The 19,544-nt window shown below is 37.6% G+C and overlaps 2 protein-coding genes across 2 annotated transcripts; both read right to left on the bottom strand.

Annotated features, from left to right (window-relative positions):
• Window positions 1-263: 263 nt before the first annotated feature.
• On the bottom strand, window positions 264-12,353 carry rfc1 (replication factor C (activator 1) 1). The gene is made up of 24 exons (XM_084402286.1): window positions 12,176-12,353; window positions 11,495-11,602; window positions 11,259-11,325; window positions 10,883-10,984; window positions 10,477-10,784; window positions 10,312-10,386; window positions 9,954-10,031; window positions 9,434-9,766; window positions 9,150-9,257; window positions 8,086-8,265; window positions 7,837-7,941; window positions 6,757-7,144; window positions 5,953-6,062; window positions 5,628-5,742; window positions 5,426-5,514; window positions 4,758-4,895; window positions 4,193-4,288; window positions 3,987-4,085; window positions 3,725-3,879; window positions 3,117-3,234; window positions 2,745-2,890; window positions 2,422-2,635; window positions 2,014-2,196; window positions 264-1,018 (listed from the first exon to the last, which is right to left on the bottom strand). The coding sequence occupies exons 1-24, from the start codon at window positions 12,176-12,178 to the stop codon at window positions 923-925; spliced, it is 3,414 nt and encodes a 1,137-aa protein (XP_084258412.1). The 5' UTR covers window positions 12,179-12,353; the 3' UTR covers window positions 264-922.
• A 1,903-nt stretch (window positions 12,354-14,256) lies between these two features.
• On the bottom strand, window positions 14,257-19,468 carry rpl9 (ribosomal protein L9). Its single transcript, XM_084399991.1, has 8 exons — window positions 19,394-19,468; window positions 18,864-18,910; window positions 18,627-18,742; window positions 16,398-16,493; window positions 16,096-16,228; window positions 15,900-15,980; window positions 14,868-14,986; window positions 14,257-14,417 (listed from the first exon to the last, which is right to left on the bottom strand). The coding sequence occupies exons 2-7, from the start codon at window positions 18,907-18,909 to the stop codon at window positions 14,880-14,882; spliced, it is 579 nt and encodes a 192-aa protein (XP_084256117.1). The 5' UTR covers window position 18,910; window positions 19,394-19,468; the 3' UTR covers window positions 14,257-14,417; window positions 14,868-14,879.
• Between the last annotated feature and the right edge of the window lie 76 nt (window positions 19,469-19,544).

The following is a 19,544-nucleotide window of genomic DNA, read 5'->3' as shown; positions in this document are numbered from 1 at the left end:
TTGCTGTAAATAATTGTCTATTAAAGCCTTCATGTTAGACTACAAATTAAGTACTGAAAATACTCTGCAATTTTAACTGCTGTTAAATAAAAAACCTGGACCTATGTACTGAGTTGTTTACCCAGATTCTGTACTGTATATATCAGCAATTTAGCTGTTTTTACCATTCTGCGCCACAACCATATGAATCAATACTTGTGATCTGCATCATCAAGAAGAATGAACCATGGAGATAATTATGACAAGCAAACACAATACATCTCTACAACATAATTCTTGTTTTAATTTTTGAAATAGCACACATTAAGTCATTTACAGAATAATCTCTATAACACTATATAAGTCTAGATCCAAAAGTGCTGCCATAGAAACCACTAAGAAAGGTATTATTTATATATCTGCAAGTATTCAAAGTAACAAAGGAAAAAAGCAAATATGACATACATATTTACATTGTGATCACTAAGCTGACATGCAGCAAAGTACAGTGGGTGTCCACATCTTTAGTGGAAGAGGTTGTATAATTGTGAACAACAGAAGGTAATATATTAAAATGCTCATGTATTTTGTCATGGGTGTTACATGAGTGAGATGACATTAAGTGCCCTTAATACTATTTACCTTTAAGATGAATATAGCTTTAACGTCATGTGTTAACAGAATGATGCATGTGTCAAGTCTGATATGCTTGATGAATTGTGAACCATATAATGACTTCTGTGAAAATGTGTGGTCCACCCCCAGCGCCCGGTCCCTCTGCTGAAAGCAGCTTAAGCTGAGTGATGGCTTTCAGGAAGTGCACAAGTATGACTCACGGACAAAAAAAAAGTTCTGTTTATAGAGCTGATGTCATTCAGCCACTCACATCTTTATGAAAACAGAGAGAGTAAGGGTTTCTGTCTCAAACCCTCTTATGTTTATCTCAGTTCTTGGCCTTTCCTTTACCCCTGCCTTTCCCCTTCCCAGAAGCCCCTGGTTTCTCTTGCTTGACGTCTTTTGCTGGTTTGGCTTTCTTCTGCTGAAAGAGTGAAGAAAGAAAAAAAAACTGGTGAATAAAGGTGTAGCATTTTGAGTGATTTATAATGGAATTTTGCCTATATGTAGGCGCTGATGGAATATGAAGGCTACTTTTTTGGGGGAAAAAATGTGGAATTCTGTACAATGAATTTGAACAGTAAAATATACTATTATTACTAATAAGAGTGTAGTACTCTCAGTTGTGCTGTACGCAATAAAACTAGCCAAAATATTTCATAAGTTGTCTCATGTAGTCTCAAAATGATGGGTGTTTGAATTCTGTGGGCTCAGATTCTCAGACAAACTTTACCACTTGCAACAAACTATACTTGTTTGAAAGGATAGTTCACCCCAAAAGGAAAAAAAGGTCATTATTTATCCCTCAAGCTCACCCTCATGTTGTTCCAAGCTTTCTCTTTAAATTATTATGAATCCTCTGAAGCCATAACAGGTCCGTTTCTCAACTCACTGACTCAATGAACCAGTCACAGTGGTTTAAGAAGATTTGGAATATAGAGCAATAGAGAGCAACTTTTATGGTGCTTTTGTGACCTATTTTAAAGCTTCAGTCTCTTTGTAAATGTATGAAAAAAATTCACCTTTTATGTTCCAAGAAACAAGGGAAGGTTTGGAACAATATGATGACGTAAGCGCTGAAAGCCTAAATTAAACCTGATCATTATATAAAGCGATCATGTCTCTTCAGGATTTATCCACTTATGGATGGATTAAATTTTCTGAAGCATCAAAGGTTTGGTTGAGTTGACTTTAAAATGGAAGGACAGAAATCTAAACTTCATTAAAAATAACTTCATGAGTTTCGAAGATGAACAAAAGTGAAACATCATCAGGCCGAGTATTGATGACATCATTTACATTTTTGGGTGAACTATGCCTTTAAGTGTTCTCCAAATGAGATGTTATTAAATGAACATGATTGTAAAACTGATGTACAAGTCGAAATGAAAGCTACTGGATTGCTGTTTTGATATCTACCTTGATCATTGCATCTTTGGTAAGCCCATCGTCTTCTTCCTCTTCCTGGACCTGAGATTCATTGTCAAGCTCTCCTACAAGCTCAGGGTCAACAGCACCTTTACGGCTTTTCTTAACCACTTGTAAGGAGTACGGCGTAAGATGGGATTCCTTATTGTAGGCTCTTGTAAATGCAGCTTTCACCTGCAGAAATGGAAAAAAACCAGAGCTGATGGGGATAAAGTGTGGCATACAGCACCTCCAGATGTTTTCCTGTTAAAACACAATTAACTCAGATGGAGCAGGCATCTGTCAAAGCAATGAACTGTCAACTGGACCACCGGTTTCTTGTCCTGGAGGATAATTCTACAATATGCTAAGAAAATCACACACACACACACACACACACACACACACACACACACACACCTTGGAGTCTAGCTTAGAATAAGGATCCGTCTGTCCGCCCCATGTGCTGATCTCCATCATGTTATCAACATCCTCTTTAATGATGTCATAATCATCCATGAGCTTCACGCTCTGATTGGCTCCTTCTGAACCTTGGGACTGAAGAGGCTCTAATATTGCGGAGCGCAAATATGGCAGGTAATCCAGATTTATTGCTTCCTTACTACTTAACGTCCTGCAGGATAAGAAATAGGCAAGCTTTTAAGAAAGCGAAAATGAGGTTTATAGACTTCATACTTCAGACATGGAGGAAAGGAGAGGGAGAGAAAAGTGTGTTTTCTCACTTTAGGCTCATGTGTGAAGCCAGCTCCTGTATGATGCGGCTGTGTTTGCCAGCGGATGAGAACTTGCCCAACCAGCTGGGAAAGGTTGGAAACTGACTCATATAGCCACGCATCAGTTCCCCTGGCAACACGCTTGCATATATTGCCTGGAAATAAATACACACAGGTATATGAAAAACCGTAGTTTGTTTTCACTGATCTATGCAAAACTACTATGTAAACAAGTTTGTAATATGTTAAAAATCGTTTTTTTATTTAGAAAACGGCCACTTCAGGGCCTGATTATTTTGGTGCTGCTACAGCATTCAAAGATGTCGACTGAGGATGTGTAGGTCAACACTGATGAGAAGACAATGGCAGGAAGTATGTTACCTGTGTAGGAAGCAGAGACCAGGTCTGTTTGGAACGGATCTGTTTGTCCACTAAATCTCCATCGCAAATGCTGTCCGCTGTTTTACTCAACAACACCAAATGATTCTTCAGATTTCCCCTGATAAACATCAAATGTCACAGTTAGAATAGACTTTTTAAAATCTTGTGAAACAAAAATGTTTTTCAAAGTGTACAAGCTGTAACTGTTGGTGTGAGTGAATATAAGAGATATTATTGCAATAATTTTGCTGACAAGATAAAATTTGTGAATACTGCAGTAATGTTAAAAGTTTAGCTTATTTTTCTCTAGACAATTTTTTCTGTAAAATGTCAATTTTGTATGTCAAAATAGATCTGTGCATTAAGTGTAAATACAAACTAATAGATCTGCATTTGTTCTACATAATGTGTGTAATTTGTTTCTTTGTTCTTCAAAAAACAGTCTAATTTTGTTTTGTTCTGCATCAAACATTTTATCTGTTCTATTCGCATTGTGTATTTTTCATGGGGATCAAATTAAAAAGCAAATGTATTGAGATGAATATTGAATATCTTCATAATTTGGGAAAATATAGTGATTATCTATTGTGTATATGTCTACAACTCACCCTGCGGCAGCTGGTCGGACATGCAGATAGTTTTCTTGGACAAATAGTGGTGCTAAAGAGTAGTCATGAAAGAAAAGGTCTGATTTGTCAATCAAAGACATGTGGGCGGTTTCATTTCCTGAAGCAAACACCTTCCGGCACACATCAAATGGACCCTGCATAATAACACACAGATATTGTCATTCTATACAGTCTACTCATGTCATCAATGAGCCCATGCTCATAAAGTGTGCATAATGTATTTAACAGTGTGCGCATGTACCATTTTCATGTCTTTCTTAGCGTTGATAGCATCAGCTTTGGCCTGGTCATAGGTCATGACTTTGTCTTTAGCTGACCACATGCACAGATTGTGCAGGATCTAGATGTAGAAATATAATAACAAATGTTGCAGTGTAAAACACGGGCTTCTATAGTAGACACTGAACCAGTGATGAAAGGCAACAGATTTGTTTGTTAACATCATACCTGTCGAATATCCTGATTGGACGCCAGGATTACTTCATTCAGTGCTGGGGGTGGGATCTTCAGACCCTCTTTGAAAGCTATAGACATCATAGCCCCCTGATTGGGCAAAAAGGCAGCTTAAACATTTTTTAAATATACTTTACATAATAAGTGTAATATTTACTAAAATAAGATTTTTTGGCTACACTTTTATGGTAAAGTGTCCTCGGTAAAGTGTAATTACAAAAAGTACTGAGTAATAAACTAAAAATATGTACTTGCTGTAAGGTTAACTGCTTGTAATTATGCATACTTTACGGTAATTAAAGTATAACAAACAGTTAAAAAAAAGTGTTTGTTTTTTTCAGTGATGATACATTTTTCAGCAGTGATATAAAGTAGGGTTTAAAACCAGTGAAAATCTGGGATTTATTTTAATATAAATATTTTAAATGTTTCTAAAGCAAAATCAATGAGAAATACTTAAGATTCTGCAATATTTCTAGGTCACTAATTAAATAAGCAAATGTGTGACACCGATCAACAGTGATTGAATCTGTCAATCATTTCAAATGCCAGTGAGTACCTTGATCTGCTCAACACGGGGTCTCTGAAACCGCAGGTCGTAGCAGTAGTTGGCCAGAGAGCGGATCTTCTGATGATTGCGGTCATTACACATGCAGATGATGGGAATCTTTGACTGTTTTATCAGACCAATCATCTCCTGTGTGGGTCAAAGGGCAAAGCACAAGCGTCAAGAACCACAATAACTCTCTGAATACACTGGTGTTCACTGTTCAGAATAGCATACTACTCTTGCACTATGTAATATATACACTGTGCAAAGTATGTACATTTTTTGTATGCACAGAATACCCAGATGACCAACTACATTTGCTCAAAATGAGCAGTATTCAACAGAGCTTACTGAATGAATGACTGTATTCCACATTGCAATGACTTGACCTTTTATTTCCCCAAATCACCATTTTTATTTGTATCTATGATCCCAGGGCAATGAGAAGTAGAATTATACAGTTTGAAATATTTATTGTGGACAAAGTCAACCGTTTCACATTCTATTTTTAAAACTTGTAGGCAGTATATAATATATATACTGAGCTAGTGCTCCATTCCATACAGCCACTGAACCCATAAGTATTTGAACACCATCATGACCATTTCTGCTCCTTGAGCACCACCTCTGGTAAAGAGAGATAATGCAATTGAATGTGAGTGTGTGAGAGTGTCTACCTGTATTCCTCCTCTGTCTTCATTTCCTGCCATCCCGTCCACCTCGTCCATTATGAGGACATGTTTACTGCTCACTGTCTGAGATGCACCTGACACCATTAAACACAAAAACATACTGTGTTTATATTATAATCACCAAGTTTAACTCCAAGCCATTTTACAGATGCTACCTGCTGAATTAGCCATTGACTAAGCTAATTACCGGTATAGAAGTTCTTAATGCTGGTGTTGTTGAGCGATTCTGCGATCACTTCCTTTAAGCTGTTCTTACTGCGGGTGCAGCTCGCATTCATCTCCACGTAGCTGTAACCCAACTCCTACAAGCACATATGGAACTCTATTATTAATGCTTTACCCAATGCAACAAAACTATAAAACAGACACAGCATTTACAATCATTCACTGATGACTTAATCCTTGACCCAACGCTAAACACTTTTCGCTAAACGATTACACAGACTGTTCTTGAAACACAGTCAAACTAAATGTTATGCTATATGTATATATATGAGTGAGACTGAACTGACCTCACAGACGAGAGCAGCAGTAGTGGTCTTCCCAACACCAGGAGGACCAGATAACAATGCAGCCTTAAATCCAGAACCATCATCTTTACTTCCAAACTTACCAAATTTGGCTGTTTCACACAGAGAGAGAGAGAGAGAGAGAGAGAGAGAGAGAGAGAGAGAGAGAGAGAGAGAGAGAGAGAGAGAGAGAGAGAGAGAGAGACGAAAGAACAATGACATTTGTGACAGCGACAATGACAACAAACAGAGCATTTGAATAAACACATTCTGTATGGTTGGAATGGCATGCACCATTAAAATAAACATTATGCTGTGACTCTGAGTGTAAACTCTGGTGCATATGCTCATGGTCAAGTCAAGCGCGCTGCATTATAGGAAACTGTACTCTGATTATATAATGGTGAAAGTAGAATTGATGTATTATAAGCATACAGAACTTGCCGACACGGGTAGCTGACATGAAATTGAGCAGATGCAGCAGTATGACATGCTTAACTCTATATAAACCATCTAAAACAACATTTACAATTCTTATCTTAAACAATTCATATTACCTTATATTAATTGAGAGACTATATGGAAATTAGTAGTACTTTAAAAAAATGCATTTGTCATATTATGGGACCATTTCAAATTAACTAGTCAAGTTGAAAAACTATTAAAGATAAAAATAATATACACATTTCCTAATCCATATTTTTTTTTCGTAAAATCTTGATGTTGATGATCATAGGTTATATGTCAGCTACCCAAATATCACCTGTCATGTGAACACAGTAAGAAGAACAAACTTTAAATACTGACGTGGTGCTTTTGTATTGCCGCTCTGATGTGTATGCCAGTTCTGTAACCAACGCAGAAGCTTGTTGGCACAACTCTGATCCCCCTGCTGTCCAATCAGGTTCTTCAGACTGCGGGGACGGTACTTATCCACCCACAACAGGCTGCTCCCATCATTCGGTGGGGTAGAGTGGGATACAGGGGATGCTGTCTTGGTTTGATCATAGCTCAAACTCTTTTTGACCTCTGAACGAGACGCCCCACGTGTTCCAGATTTAGAGGCAGAGCCAGGCTTAGACCTCCGCTCTGAAGGGCTTCTCTTGTTGGGACTGGGCCCTTGTGGTGTGGCCTTCTTGGCTGGAGGAGTGGGCTTGCCTCTAGAGTCTGGAGTCCTTGTTTTAAAGGATTTATTCTAGAATATTGAAGATGGACAGACAGCTCATCACAATATGGGGAAAAAACGGACATACTTTGTATGTGTTATTTATTTTTTCTGCAATATATATTGCGATATGAAAAAATACAGAACACTTTGACCAGATCAATTGAATAGCTATATATGGAAATAATTATTGATTGGGGTGATTTCCTTAGGCAATACATAGAAATGAAAATTTACTTTTTACATTGAAGACCTTGTGGGTATGAACCATCTATTTAAGGTTTTGGTTAAAACTGTAAACATTTGGGTGTTCAAAATAATGGTATACCAATATTCTGCCAAAATAAAAGGTTGAGGATTTGATGTGAAAAGCACAAGGCTTTGAACACAACAAGGGAAGAATTTAAAGACTTAACTATTTGTATTGTAACTCGAAGTGTTAGTTGGTTCTTGTAAAGAGTGAACTCATGTGTAAAAACACCCCTAAAAGTAAGCATTTCCATTAGCAATAGAGTCTTTGTTTTTTGTGTCTGGATGTCTCAGTAGTAGCAATACGACACATATTCATATAAAACGTCACCCTTCACAGTATGACTTTGAATAAACACCAATATCGTATACCATATACACCAATATCGATTTTATTTAGCTAAATATTGTGAGGCTCCAGTGGAAAATTAATGCAGGTGAAAGATCAGGAGGGTTGATGGGAGCTACTTTACCTCTGCCTCTGCCGCAATCTCGTATTTAGACTTCTTGCCTGGTTTGGTCCTTATGAGTTCCAACAACTCATCTTCATTAATGATCTTAGTGCCAAAACTCTCCGCCTAAAGGATAGACATTGAAGTTACATTAGCACATAATGTTACAACAACTAAAAATTAAATTAAAAGGGTAATTTATAAATACATTGAAAAAGAAACATACAGAACACTCAAGTTCGAATAAAGAGAAATAATAAAAATTAGGACCTTCTCAGTCTTTGAAACTCCACTGTCTCGTCCCAGAACAAGGTAATTGGTTTTACGGCTGACGTTTCCTGTGACTTTGCCGCCATATCGCTCTATTAGTGACTTAGCATCATCCCTCTCCATAGACTCTAACACACCAGTCAACACAAACGCACAACCCTCCAGGCAGTTCTCTGCTCCCTAAAACAGGTACATAAACAATGTTTAAGCAGCTTAAAGGGGCTATATTGTAAGAATTTTCATGTATTAATCGCTTTTTCATTGCCAATGTATAAAGCTTGTAGACTGATTTTTGTGTGGAGAACTCAGGACGTTTTCCGGGAAAATCAAAAGGATTGTGACGTTTACGTGCCCTCCCGAGAGACTCTCTTCAGTTCTCTACAGCGAGAAAGTGTGCAATACTAGCTTAAAGATGGAGACCACTAACGTCAACAAATGCACAGCAACAAATTAAAATAAAATAAAACTTTGTTGTTTCATAGTAACAGTGACATGAACAATGTTAGAGGCCGTTTCCATTTCCATTCCACTGCGCTACTTTTTTTGGAGTAGCATATCAAATTAATGAAAGTATGAAATATACAAAATCCAATATAAAATACTTTAGTTTAAACATGCTCATATAAATAGCCTTTATATAGTTTTGTTATGTTTGTTTAATATTTGTTCTGAGAATAGACATGATTTTCTGCATTTTCAGCAATTAGAATATATTAGAAAGCTTACTAAATGTTTATCATAAAATAGTGCTAAGACCCAGAATCTGCACTACCTAAATGTACGGTCAGGAGCAACTATTGCTTCTAAGCGAAGAATGAAAAAGGACTTTGCCGTGAGTATATCAGGGCCTTGAATCGCGTTCAGTCGGAGTGTGTGCACAGGCAATAGTTGCTGGCTGCAGTTCACTAAATGGCCACTGGTGTCACTAATAACAGGAGTTTCTGAATTCTACATAATAGCCCCTTTAAAGGTCAAGTATAATTTGATTCCTGAAATATATTCATAAATAGCAATGAGATGATAGGCCTTCAGTTGTCAACATGGAGTGGTTTAGGTGTTTTTACCTGTGGTACCTCTTTAGACCCCAGAGCTCGTGGTCCTTCTCTGTTCAGAAAGTTACGGTAGGCTGATGAATTTGCCCGTTTTTTCTCAAGATCCTCAGGACTTGTATTCTGAAATATTAGAGACAAAGGTTTGCTCACTAGAGGTTTTCAGGCCATATTTATAGAAAAGCACTGTATAAATTCAAAATAAAAACTTAAAAGACCCTTAAAAAACATTTAAATCATTTCGAATATCTTCTAATATAAAACGATCCTGAATTAAGCAGCATATGCAGATGGATTACCTCCGGTTTTGTTGGTGAAGTTTTACTGGGTTCACTTTTAGGTGTGGAAATACTTCTTGATTTTGTCATTCCCGTGGAAACACTTCCTGTTTTGGGCGTAGCTGCCTGCTCTGAGCTAACTGGTGAGATGGGCTCTTTCTTAGGAGAGATCTTAATTTTCTTTTCACCCCTTTTCCTTTGCTCGTCCTCTTCATCCTGTCGTTTTTTCATCTGAGCCAGTTTGGAGCTAGTCTTCACAGGACTTGTTTTAGGCGATGGGTCCTTTTTAGGTTTGGTGTCTGAGGCAACTGCCTGAGAGCTGCTCTTGGAGGGGGAGAGAGAGTCTACCCGAGCCTAGGAAACAAAAAGAATTGTGTAACAAACCCCAAAAAACATGGCTTCATTGGCCACACCACGTGATTTTTGTGGACATTTGATTATGGACACAAACTACTTGCATGTGTATGTTTACTATGCATATTTAAATCAGAATGAGACATAGAGTTAAGACAAACTATAGACATGTATGCAGCTCACTAACCTTTTTCGGTAAGGGAGCTTCATCCAGCATGGCTAATGTTTTTGCAAATTCCTCATCATCATGAATCTGCTTTTCCAACTAACACAAAAAATACACACACAAACAGGTTCTGCATTACGCATTTATACATACAGAAAATTAACAATTTCTCCATGATAATAAACTAGATATGAAAAAGTGACTACATAAACATGCATTTTCAGATTAAGGTATATTCTATATAAGCCTTTATTCTGAATGAAGATTCACGTTTACATGCTCTTAATTAATTTTTTGTAATTCTGAATTATAATTCAGCTCATTAATTCTGATTAATATAGGTGCATTATCGTGCATTTGTCGTGTATCCTAAACCAACCTCAATGTCTTCATCCATCTGAAGTTCTTTTGCAATGGCTTCATCACTGAGCGACTCATCAGTTTCCTGTGTGGGCTGAACGAGACCGAACACTGATGAGTTTGAATTTTTCAACACATTAAGCGCACACGCAAACACACTCTTTTATTCACTCTCTTTACTCACTGCCTTCCTTTTGGCGCTGGTACTAGCCACCATTTTCTTCTCTGACCTCTGAACACTTGAGCTCCCAAAGAACGCCATTACTGAGGTGGGCTTCGGTTTAGGTGGGGTTGGTGTGACCTTTGTTGATACGGTGGGCTGAGAACTCTTCACACCTCCCTTTGAGATCGTGTTTGGGGTTTTGATTGGAGATTTATTAGGGGAAACTTTCGCTTCTTTTTCTTTTCCTGAATTTGAGACCTTCTTGCCTTTAGCCGTTCCATTTTCTTTGGGTTTGTGCTGTTTCAGAGTCAAAAATGTATCATCTGAATCTAAAACAAAAACAAAAAAGGATTACAAATTGTGATATACACGTCATATTCACAGCATTATATTATACATGAGGCAATTTGCCCGCTGACTCCCTCACCAGAATCAGACACGAAAGTTACTGGTTGTTTCTTCACTGTGGGGGCAGGTGTCTCTTTAGTGCTCTTTTTGGTCTTCTTCTCCTTCTTGTCTTCCTCAGAGTCTACGATAAGATGAGAGAAATATCGAGATATCAGACTCCAAGACTGTCAAGGAGAGGTTTTTTTTTGGAAAAATATTTAGTTTCTATTAAGTTAGATTATTACATTTTTCCCAACTCATTATAGTACTGTATTTATTTACTTCCTTGCAGCCCCTTGTTTGAAAACCCCTGGTCTAGGGTATTTTTTTAATCCTTAATAACCACCATGTCTTAACATAGTGAACATCATGGTCATCATAATTGTACCAATACTTGATAAATGCCTTTTACACACCTGAATCAATTATGACTCTTTTCTTTCGTTTTCCAGTGGGTTTCTCATCCGACTTGGGACTTTTGACCTAAAGAAAGAGAAAAAGAGCATTAAACATCAGAATGCAAATTCATGTTAATAAAGAGAATATGAGAATTAACTTATATTGTAGGTGCCATCTCATATGAATAGATAAAGTACAATCACACACCTGTCACGGAAATAAATGACAAATGTACATTAGACCGTTGTTCTACCTTAGTTTTTGATTTCTGTTTCTTCTTCTGTTCTTCATCAGTGCTGATGCTTTCATTTGAAGGTTTGGGCGCCGCAGGTTTGTTGGACACAAAAAACCTCCGGATGTCCTGAAATGAGCATAAGTGAATTAGAAAAATATATTATTAACATTTTATGCAGTTTTACATAAGTTTCATTACTAATATAGGTTCTTAAACGTGCTGCGCAGAGCAACTACCATAGAAACCCCAGGCTGAGTTTGTTCTGTTGTATATTTACATTTCAAAATTGACAATAGCAAACAGGAAGCAGGTGCTTCGTCGATACCAAAAACACAAACATCTGTACTGTATTGTTATACAGTAACACAACAGCTCATATTGGCCTGTCTGTTGGGATACAGTCGACTTGGATCGTTAAGTTCTCCACACTTTTTAAATGCTTAAATGTTGCTCGACCCAGACGTAAACAAATACTCTCGTGATACTAAATGACGTAAACATGGACTGCCAAGTTCATAAATAGCCTTTGTATGTTTTCTTCTTTTTGTAGCTCTGGTCTGTTAACGTTAACTAACACCTAAAGGCTGCAAGTTTGAGCTAACTGCTCTTTCTTTATCCAAACAGCCTTATTAACTGCATTGAGCTCGTCTCTGATTGCATCATTTTTTATATAGATGGTGCATTAATAAGGCCACTCACCATTTTTGAGCATGTGTCAATATCGTTTCTTTATTTTTGGACAGGTATCGGGGACAGTAGTGCTTCTCCAGTCCTCTTTGGCGCCAATGACACTCAACGCAGGCGCAGCGTGATGACGGAACGCAGATGGAGGAAGAGAGAGACAAACGCGCGGATCAGATTCGGCTAACGTTAGTGTGTTCTGTGTTGATACTCCACATTGTAAAATACAATAATAATTCAGTGCAACAAATATTGTACAACAAACTAAATCATACTTAGAGGTATCGTATATGATTGTTTATAAATATATATATATATATATATATATATATATATATTTAATATTATTAGAAATTCATTTGAATGAAAACTGCTTTCTGTAAAGATGAAAATGAACCTGAAACTTTTTGACCCCAAAATATATACAATCCTTGTGCGAGGGATCTCCATCCTCAAAATTTTAAAAGGCATCTATTGTTTCTGTATAAACATCCAATTATTATTATTTTTTTTTAATTAATACAAATATGATCATTAAATATTATGCAAAAAAGAATATTTACTTTCCAGTAGTACTTTACTTTGTTTCCAGTAATAAGTGCGTTTCTTACACATAATAGCACTGTACTGTTAGATGTATGTATGTATGTATGTAAATATGTTTGTTTGCTCATTTATGTAAATTTTCTTATTTAAATTACATTTTTGTTTCTCTTATTTATTTTAATCTTTTGATTCATTTCGTTTTTTTTTTTTTTAACAAAGTTTTTCTCTAAACATTTCCAGACATTTTTTTGTGTTCTGGAATTTAAGTCCCCATAGTCTATATGTATATTCAAAACATAAATATTATAAAATCATTTACAGATTATTTATGAAACATTGCTTTTCACCACAATTTATTTGCAGTTATCTGTTTTCTGTTAAAAATGACTGTCTACTACCAATCAAGAGCCATCAAAATTCTCAATGTATGAAACTAATTATTTGCACACAATATGTGTATACATACATATATATATACACACACGCATATATATATATATGTGTGTGTGTGTGTGTGTGTGCTCCACCTCTGCTGTAGGTTAGGGAAATATCCACCTGGGTTAAGTAAAGCATTTACATGCTGATCCCATTGAAGTTTACTCATTCTGAGTAACCTGACTACTAGACCGGTCCATCTTCAATTTTGAATTGCCAACAACACTGCAAATAAAAGGTAATTATTGAAGAATCAACAGGCTAGGCCCCCCGTGTTAAATGCATAATAGTGACAAATCTAACCCTCATAATGCATTCAGGGGCCATTTGTATAAAGGAGCTCAGAGTAAATTTGTCTTTAGTGTAAGACAGTAATTTTAATCTCATTCCTAGACTCAAGTATGATTCATAAAAGTTTGTGTTAAGATGGTCTCAGCTCCTAATTTATTTTAGTGCTGGAGAGGTATCCTAATCTAGTTAGGAGTAAAAAGATGGCAGCAGGAAAGTGGAGACTGAAAACCTAAATCTTGCTTTTAGCTTTATAAATAGCTCCTACTCTTCAGCCCCATTCTTAACATTTTTAGGTTCTTTACATTTGGACCTTGGTCTGTTTTGACAGATACATAAAAAAAAAAAAAAATTTACCTATTGGTTAGATTTCACCCAAAATACTTTCGTAAAATATATTTAGGCTCTTTCCCATATTTTACACAGACTGAATTTCATTGATAAAGAGGAAAATGCACACCCATTAATGAACCATTGCAGCATAAAAAGTTCATTTGAAACTGAACGTTTATGCAAGTAAAATTAATTTTGTTTGAAAACATTCCACAGTAATATTGATGCTACTTATAAATTTGGATTGTTTTTGAACAGTTATGACTAAGATTTAGTAAAACGGTAATATTTATAGTACCATTGAAAACTTTGCACATTCATTGAAGAGTTGATCAGATACGATATGGTTTTAGCTTTAAAAAAAAAAAAAAAAAGTAATTACTATAAGCTTTATAATACATCAGCCCACATTACACACAAGAACCCCTTCACATCTACCATAACCAGTCACTGATTTGTGATCAAATTGTGCTAACAAAAACACTTCCACAAGTATATGTTGTTGAAAAATGGGAGTTGGTCTTTATTGACAGATTTTACAGACTAATTTAGTCATCTTGCTGTTCCACCACTGTGCCCTTCTCACTAACATAGATCCCATCAAGAAACTTCCGGATGTCCTTCTTTCTCACAGTGGTGGCCTGCTGGATCAGTGCAGCTGATGGGAGAGGGAAATAAAAAAAAAAGACAAGACAAAAACAATTGTAAAGACAAACCAGTTTAAATGACAAGGTGGTGCACCCAAGAACTCCCATGTGCTGTAAGAGCTACACAAAAATCAGTCATGTAACATGCAAACCTAGCCAGTTGTTAAAGCTGTGGACAAAAACGTTTGAAGTATTCTCATGCTTGGATCAGTGAACGTGCAATAAAGCCCTATAAAAGATGGAGTGAAGTAAAGCAGTTTGGTGTGCAGGAGATGGTTAATTCATTCTAAATATCGCATCATTTGAAATTTGGCACTTTGGCAGAGATGACACATGAAAACTGACAACATAGAAGAGACATGTTCAAGGACAAAAAGCAGGAAAACTAGCACAGAAAAGAGCCGATAGAAAGGCGAGGGGCAGCAGCGGCTTGTCGCCCTGCACGGCGGTCTCATTCTAACCTCTCGTGTTCTCTACGACTCCGACTCCACTACAGTGCCCTTCTCAGAGACGTAAATACCATCCAGGAACTTTCTGATATCCTTATTTTTCACTGTGGTTGCCTGCTGGATGAGGGCCGCTGAAACAAGAAAGGCTGGGGAGGTGAGGCATGCACACACACTAGACTTACATTACCACAGTCTCTCTCTCTCTCTCATACACCACGCAATCAGGAACATTCTCTTCATTCACAATGCAACCAAGGGTTAAGGATGTCAGATGGAGGAAAGGAGGCTAAAAATTGTCCAATTCAGAAAAACCTAAATGATACATAAATCAGGACCGGCAGGTAATGGCAAATTAACTCCGAGAGGAAACAGGGATGCTCGGGTCTAGCACAGACAAGGTGAGGGAGGGTACAGCTTAGGCTTAGATTTAAGGGTTACCACGACGAGTCCAGTAAAGGAAGAAAAACCATTTGAAATAAATTAGGACAAACAAATGGCAAAAAAGAAAAGAAAAAAAGGCTGAGTCACTTTTGATCATTTGTTTTACTCTTGGATTTTTAATGCTAACATCTTAACTCGCATAATAAACAGTGAAATACATTAATCCTTACGCTCGTCACCACCACGCAATCACCTGTCTTTATAATATGGTCTTGTAAATGCAGTTTACTTGCATTGCCAGGTTATTGATTTGCATGTAAACTGGTAATTCAGATTATTTCAATAAACTGTTCAGCATATTGGTGTGCATGTACAGATGCTCAATCACAAAAAAAACATCATTGCGCACAATACTAGGATTAACTAAAACACTATGACAGAAACCAGAGGACCTATTAGTGAATCCAAGTTGTCTTTGTTAATTTGAAATAGAATTCAAATTGTGCTAATGCTAACAGAATTCATAGACCCTTTAATGTGCAAACAGACCATCATGTGGTTTAAAATAATGCAAACAACTCAATTTCAAGGAGATATTGAGTTGCATGCATCACTCCAGTCATGATTATAGGTTGGCACAGTGCATCTTAAAATGATGCTCACCTGAGTTTGACACCAGCTCAATGTCGTTACCCTCCAGAATCAGCTCGTCTTTTTGAGCAGCAGACACTGCACACGCCACACCTACCAAAAAATAAAACACCTTAATTCTGTAACCAGGCATGTCTGCAGCAGAATTAATGAGTTTGTGATGACAGACATTACAACACCAATTCAAACGAAAAGCCTCTTCACAAACCTGTCCTCATGCGAACACGGCGGACGTACTTCTCTCCCAAGAAGTTCCTGATCTCCACCAAAGAGCCAGTCTCCTGGATCACCACGTTAATGGGGAAATGGGCATACACAGATCGCATCTTGTATCTGAAGCCCTAGAGAACAAATGAAACATGCATTACATTACACAGTCCATATCTTTTCCTCTTCAATACAACTAGAACGAGATTATAGGGGAGGACACTAAAACAGTCCTTTTAAAGCTGCTATAGACAATGAGCATAAAGAATTGAGTATGAATGTACCAAAATCGAGTTTACTCACCAGGGTGACCCCCTTGATCATGTTCTGGACATGACTGCAGATGGTGCGGACTGTGGCCAACTCCTTCCTGTTACCCCACCACTTATCCACACGCAGCTAAAACAAACAGATCATCCACTGAATTCCACACAAGTTAACAAGGTATGTTTACATCAGGGTTCGTACACCTATTCCAAGGTCAAATTCAAGCACTTTTAAGGTCCATTTTAAAGCTTTTTCCAGCACCTTAAATTACATACCAATACATAGTCAAAATTATTATTTAGTGTTTTTATCACATTAAAAGAGATAATGCTATAAACAGCCAAAATTGTTTCATAATAGCAGAAGGATCAGATATTTAAGCAAATCACAAGTTTTATTTTTCAAAATGTATCACTAATGCCTATGAATAATACTTATAATATTAATGTCCAAATATTGCTAACCAGATAATGTGATTTTCAGGCTGCAAAACTGAAGTTATTTCAATGGCTTGCGCCGTGCAAGGACGTTTTGTTGCTGCGTCGACCGAAGCGTAGCGCAGCATTGGCGAGCTTGCGCGCACGTCACGGTCAAAGTTAAAAATAGTTCAACTTTTGCCGCTACGCTCTGTGACGATTACCCGCGCGGCCAATAAAAACAGGGCATCCAAACAAGCGCGGAAATCAAAACTCTGCCTACTTTTGCTCTGGCCAGCATAGCGCAAATCGCTCTGTATCTGAAGGGCTACATTTTATTTCTCCATTTAATAAACAAACTATTCAGTCAGATAGGTATTTGTTGTGAAAGAACTACAGTTACAATTTCAAGCATTTTATCCAAAATTTAAGCACTTTTCAAACCTTGAAAACACATCAAAATTCAAGCATTTTCAAGGATTTCAAGCACCCGTACGAACCCTGTTTACATGCACGCATTTGTCGGAATTAATCTAATCTGATTTCAGATACTGATTCACATTTGTTTACGTGTGCACATGTATTCAGAGCAAAACTTCATTGTCAAAGTCACCTGAGCTACTGCAAGCATAATTGACCTATCGGTAAGCCCCTCCGCTCAAACGCAGATGAGCCAATGGCAGTTGAGTATCAGTTGCACGGGGATCGGAACTCGGACATCTTTAGGTTTCAGCGCCATAGAGAAACATTGGAAGATCCAAAGCTCTCATCGGTTTTATGCTACAAAAATGGTAAAACAATGTGCCTGGGGTACTTGTATCACTGATTCCAGGTATCCTGAGAGGATGGGCACGGGTCTTCGTGTATTGAATCACCGTACTGTGTGCGGCTCAAAAGTGTGATAAGATTTGCGGGAACGGACCAATTATATGCGCACTACGACTGAATGTGAGAGCAGTAACCTGGTTCCCTAAGGATTCAACTCCCAATGAAGGAAACGTTCATTTTCTGGTTGTCATACTCATACTTCATGTTACAATTAAAGTTAGTGAGTCCATGCTAACACACAAACCTAAATAGCTTACAGTTCTCACGTCATGTACAGTGTGGCTCAAAAACAGCCATCTGCGATCGTGAAGACCGTAACACGAGGCTTCTCCCGCTTGCATTGGGATCTGCCGTTAAACACTCACTTCCAAATTAATCTTGTTACCTACCATATTTATTTTAAAATCTTTTATATATCCCTCCATGGCATATTTAAGTCCCACTTGAATGCTCCTCGACGAGAGGTGGTCCTTTGTCCAAAATTGTTCAAAAACATCTTGGGACAAGGTTTTCACATTGACAGCTGTCATTGTAAGACAGTTAGTAACTCTGTTTGTTTGCCCGAGATAGCAACAGTAACTAAGGGGAGCGGGGCTTTCAGATAGGTCAATTGCTGTTTTCCCCTTCATGACATATATAAAAAGTAAGCTGACATGTCATAAGAACTTCAGCAAATATTTAATATTCAGTCGCCTCAACTGACCAGTTCAAGACAAATATACATATTCAGAAGATGTAAAACAAACATACCCATCAAGACATTACATAGTTATTTTATCCCTGTTGATCAGATTACTTCAGCCAGTATAGTATAAACAAAGTATAGAATACAACAATTAAAAAGTAATCCAATATAAGATACCCTAAAAAAAGTGGGCTTAAAGGGAAGATTTTAAAACCCTACTGCATGCCTAATCTTAGAGGGCAGATAGTTCCATAGTTTTGAGCTAATGAAGAGAGCACCCCTTTACCAATAGCTCTTAAAAGAGTTGGCGGTACAGTATGTATCAAGACTGCAAACCTTCTTCTGTTTCTTGCCCAACAGACTGAGCTCCAGGTTAATATGGTTGAACTCCCGGCGGAGAACGCCACGGGGTCCCTTCACTGTAACTGTGCGGCCCTTGAGGGACACCTCGACTGTAAGGAAACAGACACAATTTAGTAAACATGAAGACATGGATAAAGAGAACACTCTCGAAACCATACACGCGAGAAGTGTGTGAATGGTTAGGACGTGATGCATGATTATTTGACATACCGTTGTCGGGGATGTCCACTGTCTGGTTACTGAGAATGGTCTTCATTCTGAAGAAAACAAGTACAAAGCGGTTAGCAAAAGCATATTCTGTCCATCACAAAAACCAAGTTTTATCATTTATTAGAACAGAAATACTGATAGCTTAAGCAAACCGGGTGGAATCTATTACAATTCTAGTCAATTGTACTCTGGTGGTACCGTTGACGTGTTTTTGAATTTTAAGTCTGTTTTAATGCTAACGTTACTTGAACATTACTAATGTCATAATGAGACAAACATGGCTTAATATCAATGTGCTTAATGAATGACTTATAATCGCTTCGGCCTACACGTCTGGCTAACCGATAAACACTGACCAGACATACGGCGCTTATCAAACAGCATCGGGTTTTCGGCACTAATATAGCCACAGATACTTTCATGAACATGTAAACGAAGTCTCGAGACACTAGGCAAACCTAACGCATTTGACATTAGTGCAGATGGTACTTGATTAAAATGCACAAGAACAGGATGCGCCATGTTCTTACCTCGCTGATTAAGGGGGAAAGGAAGGAGGAAGGACGTGATGACGTAAATGTAACCCGTACGTCATGCGTCACAAGCCAGTCTGAACAAGGCACGACCAAGCGATTACAGATACTAAAAATCACGTTACTGAAGCAAAACAACTGAGGTTAT

Source organism: Rutilus rutilus (genome assembly GCF_951802725.1).
Source record: "Rutilus rutilus genome assembly, chromosome: 2".
NCBI lineage: Eukaryota > Metazoa > Chordata > Actinopteri > Cypriniformes > Leuciscidae > Rutilus > Rutilus rutilus.
The sequence above is the reverse complement of the archived record's forward strand: the minus strand, read 5'-3'. Positions and strand labels throughout refer to the sequence as shown.

Bases quoted from the DNA above. Each gene is read 5' to 3' on its own strand.
- rfc1 (XM_084402286.1), bottom strand. The intron at 4,289-4,757 runs GTACTCACTGGC...TTGCCCAATCAG, and splicing joins CCCGTGTTGAGCAGATCAAG to GGGGCTATGATGTCTATAGC. The intron at 4,086-4,192 runs GTATGATGTTAA...TTCTACATCTAG, and splicing joins CCAATCAGGATATTCGACAG to ATCCTGCACAATCTGTGCAT.
- rpl9 (XM_084399991.1), bottom strand. From the start codon at position 18,909: ATGAAGACCATTCTCAGTAACCAGACAGTGGACATCCCCGACAACG. The intron at 16,494-18,626 runs GTTTGCAGTCTT...TGTTTGTTTTAG, and splicing joins TGGGCAAGAAACAGAAGAAG to CTGCGTGTGGATAAGTGGTG. The intron at 14,987-15,899 runs GTGAGCATCATT...TTCTTGTTTCAG, and splicing joins TGAGCTGGTGTCAAACTCAG to CGGCCCTCATCCAGCAGGCA.